We start from the raw sequence: 19,962 nt of genomic DNA on the forward strand, positions 1-19,962 counted from the left end.
ACAACACTTCACTTCTTGTTTGTCTGTCTGCGCTACAAATCTTATAAATTTTATTAATAAATTTAACACACTTCTACTTCTACTTCTACTAATCCTATCGATCTGAAATTTCGCACACTTGCGTAAAGTTGAAGACAATGCATGAATCAATTGACAGACTAAACAATTTGAAAAATGGAAAAAAAATTTCAATATTAAAAATATTTAAAAAATAATTTTGCCAGCTACAAATCTTATAACTGATATTTGACACACTTTTACCTGTCCAGTTGATCTGAAAATTTGCACACTTGTGTGAAGTTGGAGGCAATGCGTGAATCAATTGACAAAATAGATAATTTTTGAATACGTTTTTATTTATAACAAAAAAATGGAAAAATTAATTTTTTAATATTCGAAATTAAAGTGAGAAATTCATTGTACATGTGTAACATTGGAAAAACTGGATTCTTTAGAAGTGTTGTCTTTAAAAAGTAATTTTTAAATGTATATTATTTTAATTTACAAGCGAACTTGGAACGCAGAAGTTGAGTTGAGCTACAGCAACAAGTGTGGCTGGTCGTATGCGTGTGGTGGCCATATATATTAGTGTTGTGTATTGCTGAAACGCTGGCAATGCCATTGTTGAACCAATGAACTTCAACCGCGGGCAATACACCCTGCAATCAAGCCAGCACGCAATTTTTGCATCAATTTATTCATCATCTATTGAGAAACAATTATAAATGGCTTATCCTCCAATTTGAAATGTTTGAAATTTGAATAGAGCAATGGATAAAAGCCATTCCCAGCCATTCTCAGTCATTGGGAATGGATAAAAGCCATTCCCAGCCATTGGGGTTTGAAAATCAAATGTATTGATACTTTAGGCGAAAACGATGAATGTTCGTTGCCCGATGGACCTCACATTGGTCATAAAGTTGTCTGCTGTCTCGAGACGCCATATATAGAGGTTTGTCCATTTTCGTATCCACAATACCGGACTATATAAAGTCTGCATGGTGTCAAAATTCGTCTTCATCATCAATTTCTTGAAATTTCGATTGAACTGAAAATTTTAGCAAAATGGCTGGTCTCCAAAGACTCATGGAATGCTCTTCTTTGTCAGGCTTAGGCATGTCGGACTGGCAATTCGCCAGTCCTGCCTACGCCAGTTGCTGCATGGGATCCCTGGGATCCCAGCAACTGGCGTCAACAGAGCCTCTCTGGCAAAGCCAGAAGCTCTCTGGTGACGCCAGAGCTGAGCCGAAGCGAGGCGCCGCCCCCCAAGAGGGGGAAGAGATTCACCGCATTCTTGCGGAGACTCTTCTGTGGCTGTTGCAGGCGCGGCGAGAGCGACGGTGGCCGGTGAATGGTAGCGCCCAATTCTTGAGGAGTTGGGGCGCTGCTTTCAAATTGCTACTGCTCTGCTCTTGGGGGAAGGGTGTTAAGAGGGGGGTCTTTCGGGACCCAAAAAATAAATCATCCTGCCTCCTGAGGGGGGGGGTCCTTCGGGATCCAATGAATAAAACTTCCTACCTGCTGTGGAGGCCACGATCATTAGAACACCGGCAATCCTAGCGGCGACATTTGGCCTACGTGAGGTAATATGCGGAACATTCTTACAACACTTCTCTTTAACTTCACTTCTTATCTGTTTGTTTGTCTGTCTGTCTGTCTGCTACAAATCTTATAATCCAAATTTAACACACTTCTACGCATCCTATCGATCTGAAATTTTTCACACTTGTGTAAAGTTGGAGACAATGCATGAATCAAATGTCAAGATAAAAAATTTTAAAAATTAAAAAAAATGTTTTCAGAATTAAAAAATTGAAAAAATAATTTTGTCAGCTCCAAATCTTATAACTGATATATGACACACTTTTACCTGTCTAATAGATCTGAAATTTTGCACACTTGTGTGAAGTCAGATGCAATGCATTAATCAATTAACAGAATAAATAATTTTGAAAACAAATTTATATATTAACAAAAATTTATATATATTAAAAAATTGAAAAGTTAATTTTTTTAATTTTTTGAAAATTAGATGAGAAATTCATTGTACACCTGTAAGATTGGAGATACTGGATTCTTTGGAAGTGTTTTCTTTAAAAAGTAATTTTTAAACGTATATTATTTTTCACAAAAGGACGATTGTTTTTGTCCGATATATAGTATCTCAGATTGGACATAAAGTTGTCTGCTGTTTCGAGATACCATGTATAGAGGTTTGTCCCAATGCGTATCCACGATACCGGACAGTCTGGTCCCTAAATTTCGCCTTCATCGTAGATTTTACATTGAAAATTTGTGGCAGCGGCAGGCCACAAGGCGACGTCCGAGAGCGACGGTGGCTGGTGAACGGTAGCACCCAATTCTTGATTTGGGGCGCTGACTTCGTCTAGGGGAGGAGGGGTGAGGGGTGATCCTTCGAGACCCAAATAATGAAACATCCTACCTGATGGGAAAACCGGGTTTATTCGAACCTACGTCAATCAACGCATCTGGAATGCGTAGTCCGGGCTTATCCAAATTTCTGGGATCGACTGCCACTTTGTGACATTGAAGTCGCCGGGACATAAATGTTTCAAATATCTATAATATAACAAATTTAGTTTGTGAATCAGCAGTGCGTTCGTGTTGTAAGCTCGGCGCCGCAAATACTGTATATAGGGGGCTAAGTAAACACTTATTCACCATACGCCGGAATGTTTCCTCGGAGTAAAAATTACTTCATGACAGAATATGGTGGAATGTAAAGACTATAATAGGATTGGAATTTGATTTTTAAATCAGAATTTATAGATTGAATTTAACATCTGCATTTTCCTATTTTCGAACGCAAGCAAGTGGGTGTTCTAAGTTCCATATAGCATGTATAGCTTTGAACTGGTATCGATATTTTTTAATATATACATTAATTAATATGAACTGGTCTCTTTTTACAACACTTCTCTTTAACTTCACTTCTTGTTGTTTCTGTCTGTCGGCAACAAATTTTATAACGGATATTAACTTCATTCACTTCATTTATTCTGTCACTTGATTCACACATTGTCTCCAACTTTACATAACATAACATAATGATCTCAGCGCTTAAGCGTAGGCCTGATGTAGCCTGTCGCCGATTCTTTTCCTTTTCGTGCCTTGTTCACAGAAAATCTAAAATCGTGTCATTTTACCGTATCTTTTCACGACTGACGAAAGTTTGAAGTAGCTACTAGACTTCCACCGGGTTCGATATGGTGCTAGGCATTTCAAATCTGAACATATATTTTTCCATAGCTTTATCTAGTCTGTTCTTGAACGCGTTCATACTTAGAGCGCCAACGATGTTATCGGGGAGGCTGTTCCACATGTCGGTGATTCGAAGCGAGAAGAAACTTTGTCGCGTGGAGAAGTTGCAGCGCAGTTTTTTATTTTATAGCCGTGGCCCCTGGTGTTGGTTCTTGTTTCAAATTCTAGTAATCCTTCAGGGACCTTGTATGAACCATGAGTATACTTGTATATTTCAATGAGGTCCCCACGCAGACGTCGAAAACTGAGGCTTGGAAGCTTCATAATCTTCGATATTTCTTCATAGGACTTGCCCTTCAAGCCTGGAATTATTCTTGTTGCACGTCTTTGAACATTCTCTATTAAATTTCTGTCCTTTTCAAATCTCGGTGACCACACAACGTTTCCCAAAGTCTAGATTCGGGCGCACGACAGCAGCAAACAACAGCTTCATCGCTTCTGCATCTAGGAACTCGTATGAGCGTCTGATTAGTCCAAGAAGTTTGTTGGATGTGTTAGCTTGCGTTTCAACATGCTTAGAAAATTTCAGCTCCTTGTCGACATAAACTCCGAGATCTTTTTCCACGCTAGACTTTTCAATCATTACTTTCTCGTTGCAACCATGTCTTCTCATACTGTAATCTTGCTGTTCTTTGTTCTTCCCGAGGTGAAGTACTTTACATTTTTCAGCATTAAACCGCAGCTGCCACGTATCAGCCCAGTTAACTAAATTGTCAAGATCATCTTCTAATTGCACTTTATTTGACGCATCCTTCACTGTATAATAAACTTTTGTGTCGTCTGCATACATGGAGCACACGCTGGACACTGCTTCTGGCAAATCGTTTATGAAAGCAACGAACAAAATAGGCCCAAGAACGCTTCCTTGTGGCACGCCACTGCGCACTGATGCCCAGTCTGACACGGTTCCGTTAATACAGACACGTTGTCGAATCTTGGGTACATAGGCATCAACTGCAGACAAAACCGTGTCTTTGAGAAACGACCATGAATCAGCCACATTCATGTCCTTAATACAGTCCGAAATATTCGCCGCATTCATCATTTCACGGAGTTTATCATCGCCTTTCGCAAAGTTCAAACGTTCACGCTTCCGAAGCGTCTTTTCTGCACAATACTTAATATTGAAAAACAATGGTTGGTGGTGGCTTTTGCCCAACGGAGCCTCGTGGGTGCGCGGACAGCTTGACATTTTCTTGACATTTTCCGGTAACTTTACGCAAGTTTTCCAAATTTCAGATCGATTGGGTAGGTAGAAGTGTGTTATTTAACACACTTCTACCTATTGTATAACACAAATTTATGAACTGGTCTCTTTTTACAACACTTCTCTTTAACTTCACTTCTTGTTGTCTGTCTGTCTGCTACAAATCTTATAACTGATATTTAACACACTTCTACCTATCCAATCGATCTGAAATTTGGCACACTTGCGTAAAGTTGGAGACAATGCACGAATCAAGTGACAGAATAAATGATTTCAGGAATTAATTTTTTTTTGCCTCATAGAAAATACCGTAATTATAAATAATTTCGTCTGCTGCAAATCTTATAATCAATATATGACACAATTTGACCTGTCCAATCGATCTGAAATTTTGCACACTTGCAAAAAGTCAGAGACAATGCATGAATCAGTTGACAAAATAAATAATTTTGAAAATTTACAGAATCTTTATAATTTAAAAAAATTTTGAAAAATAATTTTTTTCAATATTCAAAAATAAAATTAGAAACTCACTGTACATGTGTAACATCCAAGACACTGGATTGTTCAGAAGTGTTGTCTTTAAAAAGTTATTTTTAAACGCATATTATTAAAGATTTTAGGTCAATAGTTCAATCGAATTTTCGAGTGTTAAATAGGTAATATCGGCGAATTTTGAGACCAGTCTTTATGTAGTCAGTTACTGTGGTTAGCAATGGAACAAACCTCCTATATGTGGAATTTCGGAATGTAGACATTATTATCGATTTGAGGTCCATCGAGCAAGGAACAACTGTCTTCCGCGGTAAAAAAAAACGGTCCTACTTATTTTCAAACTCATGTCGTATTAATGGAAGTTGAAATTGTTCGAACCTGATATTCACTCAGTGGTAAAATAATGGGTGCTAATGGTGTCCTGTAAAGTTTTCAAAAGAGTAACACACAAACAAATTTTATTAGGAATAAGATCTGTTCAACGATCTATAAGTTCAAAACGTTTTTGGTGAGAATCATAGTTGAACAAAAACTTAAGTTTTAATGAAACTATTATTTATGAGCACCAGTAAGACTTTAAACATCGATATGGTTTAAGATTTATTTTATTGACAAGCTATCGGAGATATAGCAATCAACTAAAAAGTTATGTGTCCATTGCGTATTATTTTTTATTGATATTGGGATCTTGAATTGCTCAATAAGATTGTTTTTTTTTCTACATAATTTCTTTTCGGTTCTCGCTTCTCATATAGCTAACTTAAATTTCAGAGCGTTCCAGCTAATATCCTTCCAACACCATCATTTTAGTTATAATAAGTAATACATTAACAATCACGATTTCTGATAATTATCGATAAACGTGTTCAATATATGTAGAATGCTAGCTCCCAATAAATAAAACAATTATTTAAATGAAGAAAATTTTCATATTCCATGTATCACTGAACAGATTTTTATAATTTTATCCGCATCAAAAAGATCTCCAGAATTTTTTTTCATATACTCTACAACTTAAATTCGTTGTAAGACAAATTCTTTGAGATGCAATGGGATTCCCGCTACTTAAACGTTCAACATCCAGTGTATCAAGCATAGCGAACGGCAACATTCTTTGCACAGAAACGGGTATTGTGCTTCGATCCTACGAAATCTTGTTGATTTGTTCATACGTAAATAAATCTGTGTATATTTGTTGTTAAATATTGATGATAACATGCTAATGAGTATTGTTTTTCATTATATTTAATATGTGCTGTAGGAAAATTTGATGAAAATACGGTATATTTTTCCATCAAGTCACCAACCATGCATGTGCTGTTTTGACTCCTGAGAGTCTTCCACTGAATCCACTCGGAGTCAGTGGCACTGCTTCCACATATATGAAAAACTAGTGTCATAATTCTGTTCCATTTGTTGACATGTATGAAACACAATAAACAAGCTGTGCCTGAATGTATTTTTACAAAACTTCTTTTTAACTTCTTGTTGTTTGTCTGCTACAAATCTTATAATCGATATTTAATACACTTCTACCTCCCTAATCGATCTGAAATTTTACACACTTGCGTAAAATCGGAGATAATGCATGAATCAATTTACAGAATAAATAATTTTGAAAATTTAAATTATTTTGTTATAAATAATATGCGTTTAAAATTTACTTTTTAAAGACTACACTTCTGAACAATCCAGTGTCTTGGATATTACACATGTACAGTGAATTTCTAATTTTATTTTCGAATGTTGAAAAAATTATTTTTTCACATTTTTTAAGATATCAAAATTTTGTAAATTTTCAAAATTATTGATTATGTCAACTGATTAATGCATTGTCTCTGACTTTACGCAAATGTGCAAAATTTCAGGTCGATTGGACAGGTCAAACTGTGTCATATATGGATTATACAGGGTGTTTCAGAATTAAGTAACCCTTTTAATTTGTTAATAAATAAAAAACTAAGAACGTTATGAAGTTGAAACTTGTTTTATTTAAAATTAATGTATTAAAAAATATCGATACCAGTTCAAAGCTATACATGCTATATGGAACTTAGAACACCCACTTGCTTGTCGTTAAAAAATAGGAAAATGCAGATGATAAATTCAATCTATAAATTCTGATTTAAAAATTAAATTCCAATCCTATCTTAGTCTTTACATTCCACCATATTCTGTCATGAACTAATTTTTACTCCGAGGAAATATTCCGGCGTATGATGAATAAGCGTTTACTTAACCCCTATATATTTGCGGCGCCGAGCTCACAACACGAACGCACTGCTGATTCACAAACTAAATTTGTTACATTAAAGATATATGAAACATTTACGTCCCGGCGACTTCAATATCACAAAGTGGTAGTCGATCCCAGAAATTTGGATAAGCCCGGACTACGCATTCCAGATGCGTTGATTGACATAGGTTCGAATAAACCCCGTTTTCCCATCAGGTAGGATGTTTCATTATTTGGGTCTCGAAGGATCACCCCTCCTCCCCTAGACGAAGTCAGCGCCCCAAATCAAGAATTGGGTGCAACCGTTCACCAGCCACCGTTGCTCTCGGACGTCGCCTTGTGGCCTGCCGCTGCCACAAATTTCCAATGTAAAATCGACGATGAAGGCGAAATTTTGGGACCAGACTGTCCGGTATCGTGGATACGCATTGGGACAAACCTCTATACATGGTATCTCGAAACAGCAGACAACATTATGTCCAATGTGAGATACTATGCATCGGACAAAAACAATCGTCCTTTTGTGAAAAAGAATGTTCCGCATATTACCTCACATAGGCCAAATGCCGCAGCTAGGATTGACAGTGTTCCAATGATCGTAGCCTCCACAGCAGGTAGGAAGTTTTATTCATTGGATCCCGAAGGACCCCACCTCCTCAGGAGGCAGGATGATTTATTTTTTGGGTCTCGAAGGACCCCCCTCCTAACTCTCTTCCCCCAAGAGCAGAGCAGTAGCAATGTGAAGGCAGCGCCCCAACTCCTCAAGAATTGGGTGCTACCATTCACCGGTCACCGTCGCTCTCGTCGCGTGGCCTGCAACAGCCACAAAAGAGTCGCCGCAAGAATGCGGTGAATCTCTTCCCCCTCTTGGGGGGCGGCGCCTTGCATCGGCTCAGCTCTGGCGTCACCAGAGAGCTACTGGCTTTACCAGAAAGGCTCTGTTGACGCCAGAAGCTGGGATCCCAGGGATCCCAGCAACTGGCGTAGGCAGGACTGGCAAATTGCCAGTCCGACATGCCTTAGCCTGACATAGAAGAGCATTCCATGAGTCTTTGGAGACCAGCCATTTTGTTACAGATTTTCAGTTCAATCGAAATTTCAAAGAAAATCGATGATGAAGACGAATTTTGACACCAGACTTTATATAGTCCGGTATTGTGGATACGAAAATGGACATACCTCTATATATGGCGTCTCGAGACAGCAGACAACTTTATGGCCAATGTGAGGTCCATCGGGCAACGAACATTCATCGTTTTCGCTTAAAGTACCAATACATTTGATTTTCAAACTCTATTCAAATTTCAAAAATTTCAAATTGAAGGATAAGCCAATCATAATTGTTTCTCAATAGATGATGAATAAATTGGTGCAAAAATTGCATGCTGGCTTGATTGGAGGGTGTATTGCCCGTGGTTGAAGTTCATTGGTTCAACAATGGCATTGCCAGCGTTTCAGCAACACACAACACTAATATATATGGCCACCACACGCATACGACCAGCCATACTTGCTGCTGTTGCTCAACTCAACTTCTGCGTTCCAACTTCACTTGAAAATAAAAATAATATACATTTAAAAATTACTTTTTAGAGACAACACTTCTAATGAATCCAGTGTCTCGAATGTGACACATGTACAATGAATTTCTCATTTTATTTTCGAATATTAAAAAATTAATTTTTCAATTTTTTTGTTATAAATAAAAAATTTATTCAAAAATTATCTATTCTGTAAATTGATTCATGCATTGCCTCCAACTTCACACAAGTATGCAAATTTTCAGATAAACTGGACAGGTAAAAGTGTGTCAAATATCAGTTATAAGATTTGTAGCTGACAAAATTATTTTTTCAATATTTTTAATATTGACAAAAAATTTCTTTTTAATTTATCAAATCGTTTATTCTGTCAACTGATTCATGCATTGTCTCCAAGTGTGCAAAATTTCAGATCGATGGGATTAGTAGAAGTATGTTAAATTTCGATTATAAGATTTGTAGCAGAGAGTCAGACAGACAAGAAGAAGTGAAGTTAAAGAGAAGTGTTGTAAATAATATACGTTTAAAAATTACTTTTTAAAGACAACACTTCTAAAGAATCCAGTGTTTCCAATGTTATAGATGTACAATAAATTTTTAATTTTATTTTCGAATATTAAAAAAATTAATTTTTCAATTATTTGAATATATAAAAAAATTCAAGCTTATTTATGTTGTCAATTGATTCATGCATTGTCTCAAATTTTACGCAAGTGTGCAAAATTTCAGATCGACAGGATAAGTAGAAGTGTGTTAAATTTCGATTACAAGATTTGTAGCAGACAGACAAACAAGAAGTGAAGTGAAAGAGAAGTGTTGCAATAATAAAATGTTCGTCAAGGAAGGTTCCGCATTTCCAATGAGCGGGGTTTTGCTCGAGTTGCTTCAGGGACTGTTGAACTTGAGATAACGTGATTGTCATAGAGAGATCGGTAGCCTACGAGCGACCCTCAGTATAGCAGTTCACTTCAGTAACATGGATACAGACAAAATTTTTGCCCCCCACCTACATAACCCGTTTACCTACAGCTCGATCTCTACCTACAGCTACTCCCTAACCTTCGGAAGATGACACCTTTATATTTATACCCTTCCCTAGGGGGCAGGACTGATTGTTGTGGTAGGTAATGCCTATTGCTTGAAATATGCGGTGGGGGTCTGGGGGGCGACAGTTCGATTCCCCGGGTGGGGGGTGGGAGGTTTTTTCAGAAGTGGCTGCTTCGTTAAAAGTCCCAGCCCGGGATTCGAACCCTCGACCTCCAGATCCATCCTACTAGCCCAAACCGCGACGCCTTTAACCACTACACCAAACTGTCCCATGAGCTAGGAAGTGAGAACTTATTTTTGAATTGCGTAACGCCAGCTAATAAATTATGGATTAATTTTACACGTAGTGTAGCTACTCGTCAGCTCCCAAAGCGACGGTGTCTTCCTGAAAGTATAATTTAAAAGAAACAGCAATTGAAAATTAAAATATAAAATTAATGAGTCAGTAAGAAAAATTAAAATGTAATTTTTAGTCTTTAAGTTTAGAGCTGGTGTTATTTTTGCACTACCAACGACAGGCCGCCATCTTGAATTCCCCGCTTTGGACGCCCATGACTCGCCTACTCAGCAAGCGGGGTCAAGCAACCAGCTCGAAACCTCCCTCCCCCGCACGCCCCCTACCCCATCCCGAGGTTGTAACTTAGCTACCAAAAATTAAAGGAATCATAAGAGTATTTACGATGAGTCGGACGCGTTCTGGAGGCTGTTGTTTGCAGTTTATTTTCAGGAGTTGTTTAGGCCTAAAATTTTGCTACTGTTAGCACCTCCTTGGCAAGCGTTTCATGTGCTAGCTATGCAAATGCTGATAACCCGTAATAATGGCTTCAGTGTAATAATGTAGGAGCAAAAGCCAGTCCTCAATCAAATTGTTACTTTAAATCGAGATAAAAATAATCGAGAATAGTAAATTTCAAGCGAGCTATCTCCAAAAATCCTCAATATAGTTAAAAATAACTATATAGCAAGAATTGCAAAAGTTACATGTTAATATAGAATATTTCTTTGATCGCATATGCCATGAAATTCAGTGGTAGGGGAGTCTTATAGTCTACGGAATTTGCTTCTGAAATTTAACTACAAAATCTAATCTCGATCATATAGTATCTGTTATTTGCCTTTCTTATAAGGAATGAATAGCATTGTAATAAATTTGGAAGATGTTGCAGACACGTTCAAGATAAGTAAATTTCTTCTCTTATTTTTAGACGAGAGATATAAAATGATAAAATAAGAAGAAATTGTACAGCATTAACAGCAAAAACTGACATTTTTCATAGCAGCTCTTATCATCCTCGCTCAGATCGCTACTCTTAAATTTATAAATGTAAACCATGGATCATAATATGACTTTCATTTATATTACCGGTAATTACGGCACTCCTACATCACTCAACTTACATAATAAACGTTCGAGCGAAACACAATTCAAATAACGACAAATAATAATTGATCGCATTAAAATTAGAAAAGTTCATATATACAAATTATTACATAGAACCAATCGATTCATAAACTGCCGACTATTTTTTTCTTCATTTTGGAATAATTTATGTCCCTTATCTTCATAGTCAAATCACACCCCATAATTTGAACACATTCCGTGTAGTATTCCGACGTTCAACTCACATAATTACTTTGTCGCCATATTGAAATATTATGGCTCAACGTAAATTGAGTTAACGTGCTTTGAGAAGATAAACTCACTGAGAAATCATTTTTTAAGAAAAAAGTTTGACGATAATTTGTGAGGAATAGTCGTTAAAAACATTCTTTTCAAAAGGGGCCAGAAACTCTATGGCAGGCTATCCATAAATTTCATAGCTTTAGACTTTTGAGATAACAAAGCATATCTCCTATAAATAGCAAAACATGTCCATCTCGATATATGTACTCGCAACAAGGTCGAGGAAATGTATCATGGACAAAACACTGCCAACGGACCGATAGCGACTGATGAGATGTACCATGAAATAAAAAAAACAACCACGAACCGATAGTGACTGATGAGACCACTGATATTTTGCGATATATAGCCTTTGATATTTCGAAGATCTTTCTACACCAAACTCTTCAATAAATGTTATCTGTTCTGTTGCATAAAAAATTACAATTCTTTATGACAGGATTGAATTAAAATGTGTAAGATATTAGACCGAGAGCAGGACAATCGTTCCACCATCCTACGCATCTTTGTGACATACACGCGCGATAAGTCAATAAACTCCTGACAGAGCATGCAGAAATTTGCATTAGAGGAGGAATCTTTGAAGTTGACGGTAGCCTCATCAATAAAATATGCGAATATGAATCATTTATGGCTAAAAAAATACGTTTGATAATGGATCTTGACCTCTTAGTCGCAGTTAATTATAATAATATAAGAATAATAATAATATAATAACAATAATAGCAGTTTCAGCGTTTGTTAGGCCGTATATATGCCTGTCGCTGATTCTTAACTCCGCAGAACATTCACAGCTTCATGCGGTCTCGAACACCCAAGTCACTGCTCCAATTCTGCTGAGCCTAACCGCCCGGCCTCCTCGCCGATTCTGACCAGTAGCTGTCGCACCGAGTCGCGACTCTCTGCTCAAATCTTGGTACTCTGAACCGAAACCACTGGGCCACCCTGCTCTAATTCTCAAAATGACTTTATAGTGTTCTCACGTAGTTCACTCGTCACATTAAAAAATATATTTGCATATACGAGATTTGCATTTAATAATGTTGGTCACAGTTAATAATAATATAGAACTATAATAATAATAATAACAATAATAGAACTTTTTGATGGTGAATGACCGTCTAAAACTGGACAAAACTTTGAGGAACGAGCTTATAAAATGAAATAGAAGGCAAGCAAACTAGAGTTAAACCATGGTTGAAACGATCTTTTCTTTATTGAAAAATCGCAAGATGGTATAAATTGCCCTCAACTCCAAGAAGTTGCTCTGTACTGCCAATTGAATTGCAGGAGCGGCTCCTCTACAACGCGCGTGAAGAGGCAAAGGAGCCGCAACTCGCTCCCACGCATGCCCAACCCGCAAGTTCTGAAGAAATAAAAAAAACTGTGGTTAAGCAAGGTACAAAGTTAGCTCGGACGTTGAAAGGAAATGCTCGCTGCTGTAAAAGATCATCAAAGATTAAATTCGTAAATCGTAGCAGAAAGAATACCGAGCTGGTGCAAATTATTGCCGCAGATTTCGTTAAAAATTAAATTTTAATTACTGAAAAAGAATCTTGCAAAAAAAGCATATATAAATTCAAAGCTATAAAAGATTTTTATGTAGTGATTATTACGGGCTACATTGCTCGCCTGTGACGTCACTGATCTCAGTGACGTCACGGGCATTAACTAATCACCGAAATGCGATCAAACGATTCAGCCAATCCGTCATGGGAATGACGGGTTTGTTTACGTTTCTCGATCTACGTGACGTAACAAGAAAGCTGAACTGAAAGACGGAACTTCTCGTAGGTCAACTTTATATAGTTCAACCACGGGTCAACAAATCCGTCGTGGGAATGACGGTTTTGTCTACGTTTCTCGATCAACGTGACGTAACAAGAAAGCTGAACTGAAAGGCGGAACTTCTCGTGTGTCAACCTTATATAATTCAACCATTGATTGCACTATCCCCTTGTACAAGCACCTTAATTTCTAATGAGCTTTCAAGCCATAATGTTTATGAAATATATTGCACTAACAAAATTCTTTCAAGTTTAATCAAATAAGAATAATAGCCTTAATCTAAATCGTGTGCAAGCGACGAGTTCAAAAAATTATAACCCAAAAAGACGGTAAAGAAAAATGTTTTCAGTATCCGCGTTTTGCTCACGCCGCCACTTGTGGCTTATGTAGTTATGCTTGTCATTCCGTAGGTATTAGGTCGCAGAAGAGTTGACTGTTGCCTCTGCTGCGTGCCGCCGTGCCCTTTCTACTAATTGGCGAATACAACACGGACAATATGAATATTGAAGCACCGCCTCTCTGGTCAAATGGTCCTAAACCAGGACTATTTTATGATTTTCCTGGACGTTCTGTCGGCCAAAGCTTGGTGAATGATCACGCAAAAACTCACACTATGTAAGTTTAACGGCCCAAGGGCCTCGACTAGCGCTATTAGCCTGAAATATTTTCCCAAAAAATTATATTCACAATAACTTTGTATATTTTAATATAACATAATCATATAGGTATTTTAACATATAAAGAATATATGAATGTCAATATACAATTTTACTGTTCATTTCAAATAGTTTGACAACAATTTACCTAAAGAAATTTCTTAAATCTTGCTAATAGACAGCTGAGCTGTAATCTGTAACTGTCAGGTCAGAACTTGACTCAGCTGCTCAGCAGTCAGCACCAAGTCCAAGGCAAAATGAAATTGTATAATATCAATAAGGTGCCACCTCTGTTCTGTATGAGACAAAAATCCCTTTGGGGTCTTTGCTCTCAGAGTCTCAGCTCTTAGGGTAAACGCGGTATATTCCGACATCGTAGGTAATTCTGTCACCCAGGCTGGAATTCTAAGAATGGAAGTTCACTTATCAAAAAGCTTTCCACCCATGCTGAAAAGCTTTCCCATTCCCACAGTGCTCTTCCAGGTGAATGACTAAGGTGACTATAAATGAAAAGGTGGATCAAAAGTGGACTGTGGACAAAATGTTTAAATTTTATACTAGTAAATTAAATTTGTAAAAGAATTATTTAGATGTCACTTGTTATTTGTCATTTATTTGATGGATTTTTTAAATTTTCCAGGCCTTTTGTTTGTAATGATCAAGTTTCAGTCAAGTATTTAGTTAACTAGTACTGTAGTAGTAGTACATATACCATACTTGGGGGCGGGGCTTATGGGCACAACCAATCACAGCTTGAAAGCATCCCCATCAACCAATCACAGCTTGAAAGCATCCCTATCAAACAATCACAGCTAGAAAGCAGATAACATTACAATTCCATTATCCAACTACAGCTGGAAAGCTGAAAGNACAAAAATTGATAAGAGACAAATTAAAAGCCTAATAGCTGTTAATTAAAACGTAATTAAGTAGTGTTCAATATTCGTTAGTGTTCTAATTCAAAGCCGTGTTGTATCCCAATACAGCTCACACAGCAAACAGAATTCAAACACGTGGATGTCGGCAATACATATCAGTTAAATTTGAAGCGCTGACGCAATACGACTCACCACGTGTCGAATATTGCCACACACAGTGACGGAATATAGGGATTTGGTAGGTTTCCATTCTAAAGGCTTTTTAATAAATATGGCAACATTTTGTGCCGTTTCATCGTTGCTGACGCGTAGTGAAGTGTTTTGAGAGTCATGTGAAGGCAACAGAACTTACATAACGCATACGTTTTTTTATAGTTTTTCATTTCTTGATGCGTCCTTAATGTGTCGGAATATACCGCGTTTACCCTACTCAACTTCACATGTACATATGCTGGGCAATGATATGGCAGTTATGGCTCTTGAATAATTTCCTTAGTAAGAATTGAAAGCAGTGACACTTGTTTGTCTGCAATTTTCAATAATTACCTATGAAATAATTTTTTCTGTCAGTTATACTTATGCATGGAGCTTAGCAGCAAAGCAGAGTTTTTTTAGACTCTTCCTCCAGTTCAATTTTGAGATTGAGTCTTATAACTTCAGTATAAGTAGATCAGTAAAGTATCATGGATACCAGCATTATCCTACATAAGATATTGCCTTGGTTTAAATCATGGGTAAATGAGGAAATTGAAAATGAACTGATTCTAAAAAATCTCCAGTTTGCCACTAGGGACTAGCCCACTATGGCCATGAAGATAAGCAAAAATGCTTCCCAGCAGCAGCCGGCAGCAAGTGGCAATCAAGATTAAATTGACCAGTGTGCTAGTTCTATTTTGTTCTGCATGCATTTTTCTATGCATGCCTACTTTGGAATTTGGTATCAAAATTCTTTGGTAAGTAGTAGATGCAGATGGGAGGTAATTCATCTAGCCATGATATTGCAGCTTACAAAATGGCAAGGAAGCTCTACTAATGGCTTGGAAATTATTTGTATTCCACTAATCCACTCCTGCATTATTGTATACAAGACTAAAAATCCTATATCTTGCTATGATCTTGCAGCTCCAATGTTACATAATGTCTAATTTTTAAATCATTTGGCTCAATTGTAAAATTTTATCAATAATTAAATTGGAGTTAAATCTAGTGGGCATGTGAAAACATTTTTTTAATTAATAGTAAAGCCTGTACCAGTTAAAATCTAAATATAAAAATATTTATACAAATATAAATAAAATACAAAGTAAGTGCTATAATATTTTCATCTACATTAAAGATGGTCCAAATATTTGCTATGAATTTGCAAATCAAGCAGCTCAGCAGGGTGCAGAATGTGCAGTGAGTGAACAAACATATGAATATCTAGTGTGGCAACCTATCAGCTTCAAAATGCACCTTTATAAGATCTCGCCAACAAATTGCTATCTAACCCTATCAGGGGCATGCATAAAAATATCTATGAATAAATTCAAAATTTCTTCCGCTTGTACAGGAAAGTATGAAGACTGATATGTTTATTTGTATGCATTTTCTAAAATTTATCATTTCTAAGAAGTAATTTGCAACCTAAGAATCTATCAAAAATTGTTACTTGGCTAAGAAAATAAAAGATCATTGAAATTTAAATATTGCAATTTGAAGGGTACTTATTTAAAGTCAAATTAATCAAGTTGTGTCAATTTCATTCAATTCTGATATTTCAATCAGTATCAGCCTCAGCCTCAATTTTTTATGGCTTGTATCAAGTATAAATTTTGATCAGTTTCTGTCATCTTCATAATCTGCTTCAATCATAATATTTTATAGTTCATATCAATCCTTAACAATTGGCCACATTGATCATAATTGCAATTGATGAAGAAGCATGGTAGCTAGGCAACTGCAGTGAGTGCAGTCCATCATGATTGCACCTGTTGTCTTACAGCAATGAATTAGAATGTTCAACATAATTAATTAGGTTTTAATAATAATGCTGAAANAAACTAATGCATCATAAGTCATATCATCAAACTCTCGTGTTATTTTGACCCTGATATGCACAATTGAGCAGCCGTGATGATGAGTGTGGAGGCTACAGCAAGCAGCTGGACGCAGGTGCCCTGCACAGCTGGCTCACCCGAGTCCTCTACAACCGACGCTCTCGCTTCAACCCACTGTGGCTGGACTGTGTGGTTGCTGGCTTCAGGGCTGGAAAACCGTAAGTAATTATATAGTTTTTATCTACAATTGATGTCTGTATAATAATAATTTTATGAAAAACATTAAAAGATTTGCACTATACTATTTCAAGCTGGAATCCATGTATCAAATAAATGATTGTAAATAATATAATAACGAAGAAGTATGTGATATAATTTGCAAAAGTTCAAAAAATAGTCTGTTGCTTGAATTATTATTTTGTAATATAACATGCAGATAATTGCATTGTGGTGGCTTCAGATGTCCCAATTCAACTATGCTAAAAAAAGTGAAAATTAACAGCAAGTTCACTTTCAATACTAACTTGCTACGATTAATTATTTCTTAATCAGTAATTAATTGACAAGTAATAAACTTTTTACTAGCTTGGCTCAATAAATTTTGATGTAAATGTCGAAGAACTGTTGAATGTAATATTGTCCTTTTTCAAAATATTTTTTATGTAAACCTCACTGGTCAATTTTTATTTCAAGATTGTGCCACAATTTTTCAGGATTCTATGCATTCATTAATCTTCTGTAACATTTTCCATAACTTATTTGTGTCAGGTTCCTCGGGTTTGTGGACAAGATCGGCACGGCTTATGAAGCAACAGAAGTTGCTTCAGGCTTTGGTCAGTACTTCGCCATCCCGATGCTAAGGAGTGCCAGGGAGAAAAAATCTGATGGCATTTTCACTCAGGCTGAAGCAAGAAAGGTGGGCCTCCTCAACATTACTATCCACATAACTGCTTAATTTGTCTTGTTTTTTTTTTTCAAATAGATAAAACTGTAGTTTGTCCCTATTTTCACTCAATCGACATGGCATGGTAGGTGACATCGCCCAGAAGACCGTACTATCAAAATTAGTTAAGAGTTGTTGATGAATTTAAATTTACCAGTCACAGATGAGACGAGAGTTTTGAAAGTATGGTCCCAGGACTCTTAGGTATTGAAGGCAGCTCCCGGACTTGTAGTTATATGTAGGTCCCGTATCTCTGGCAGGTCATCGAGGAGGCGATGAAGGTGCTTTACTACCGTGACTGTCGTGGGTTCCACCGCTACATGGTCGCCACCGTCACCAAGGAGGGCGTGACCATCGATGATGATCTTGATCTTAAGAAGGACACCAACTGGGATCTGGCTCATCTCACCAAGTGAGTCTCCTGGGGTTAGGTGGCCATTTGTGTCATCTCTGTACTGGGGCACCTCTACATTAGAGCATTACAGACTGTTTAAATTCTCGACCAAATCAGCGTTTGACTAGGATATTTGTGCCTTAAAATACACCCAAAATTTTCAAGTTAAACACCCATTATCTAGGCTCAAGCATACGTATTGCATATTAGTTGGGATCAGTCTGTGATTGAAAGGAAGTTTGCTGCTTAGCTTTTCGCCAATTACACTCATTCCAATCTCTAGACTTGGATCCAAAGAAAGCCGACAGTAATAGTGTAGACAAAGATAAAAAAGTGATTACTAGGTACAATTAAACTTGAGAAAGAAGGTTGCCATGTATGATTAGGCACTCCAATCTCGCTATTTGGTACAGCATGCGCAAGTCAACGATCTCTAGTTATCTTGAGAATATAGATGCTCTAAGCTTCACGAAAGTCGCGAACGAAAATATTACTAATATTCCAACAAAGGCCTGAGATAATGGATGAAATGAATGCTCCATTAAACACATTAAAAATGAACAGTTAACCAAATAGAATAGCAGGGAAACATTCAAATAACGAGAGCAATACAAGCTCACGGTACTGGGGCTAAAGAAAGGTTCGTTATTATTTGTCTCGGAAGTCGCCGAGGTTGACAACGCATTGTGCATTTTCATTTCCTTTCGCTATAGCTGGGGCGGAATTTAACCCTATATATTTAAGCGAGGGGTAGCACGCTCACTGGACTGAAAGCACATGTGAAAACGCGATGGATATTGTTATTTTAAACGAGTTTCGCATTGACGGAATACCGAAGTGATTTTAATTCAATTATATAAACACCTACGGACGCGCGTAATTTTGGCACAGATTGATCGAGCTCTCTTCATTCCTTGCGGGATTAATGCTTGGAGTTGTCCTAGTGGCTCCTCAACGTTTTTGGGCATTTTGTAGTCGTGCTTAACGTCGCTGAAGAAATTAAGTTTCTTTATGCAGCTTTCTTATTCATTTAAAATGGAGCTAAAATTTCATCTCTCCAAATAATTATTTTTCCATTGAGTTCTAACGAGTATATAGTGGGTATTGATTGATTTTTTTCGCCTGAATGATACAATTGTTCATGTACCTGGTAACTCCGAGTTTCATCCATTATTTCAATGTAATAAGTACTAAACGTAAAAGATTCATTTTGTTCGACGAACCATTGCAGCAAGTGATTCATATCCTTCCTTCTTTTTTTTCCAGATTACTTTGAACTCCGCTTCGGGATTAATTAGCTGAAGGAATCCGTTTCGTCTTTAATATACGCTGAAGTTTTTATTCTCTTGCCTTATTATCCCTATCTCCTCGAGTGAGTGAACGCAGATGTCAGGAAAAGCTAATAACTGCGCATGTATAGTCAGTCAGTTCAAACATCGCCCCCTCGTTTCCACTACCAATGCATAATTTTGTTAACCAGAGTTTGATGTTAACGGACTTCGGGTTTTCTTGTGTGCTTTGCTACCAATTCATTCTTCAATCTTCACTTATATTTGGTGGGGGCAGTTGTGGAAGCTCTAGACATCGATGGCGTTTAACGCACTAAGAACGAGTAGCCTCAGGGATGTACGAGGATATGTATCTGGAGATTCTGGCATCTCGACAGTGATTATCATGAACGGGAACTCATCGGAGCGACGTCGAGTGAAATATAGGACGTTGACTGCCAAATACCAACATTGGAACGAGGAATTCAACTCCACGTTAAGTGC

General features: G+C 37.2%; 1 protein-coding gene across 1 annotated transcript; it reads left to right on the forward strand.

The window, feature by feature from the left end:
* The first annotated feature begins 1,065 nt into the window (after positions 1 to 1,065).
* Positions 1,066 to 19,531, forward strand: LOC108679995 (proteasome subunit beta type-4). The gene is made up of 5 exons (XM_047879950.1): positions 1,066 to 1,347; positions 16,914 to 17,071; positions 17,622 to 17,769; positions 18,057 to 18,208; positions 19,457 to 19,531. Exons 1-5 carry the CDS (start codon positions 1,066 to 1,068, stop codon positions 19,464 to 19,466), a joined length of 750 nt encoding a protein of 249 aa, XP_047735906.1. The 3' UTR covers positions 19,467 to 19,531.
* Positions 19,532 to 19,962: the final 431 nt, after the last annotated feature.

The sequence above is a fragment of the Hyalella azteca genome, unplaced genomic scaffold (assembly GCF_000764305.2).
Source record: "Hyalella azteca isolate HAZT.00-mixed unplaced genomic scaffold, Hazt_2.0.2 contig4307, whole genome shotgun sequence".
In the NCBI taxonomy this organism is placed as follows: domain Eukaryota; kingdom Metazoa; phylum Arthropoda; class Malacostraca; order Amphipoda; family Hyalellidae; genus Hyalella; species Hyalella azteca.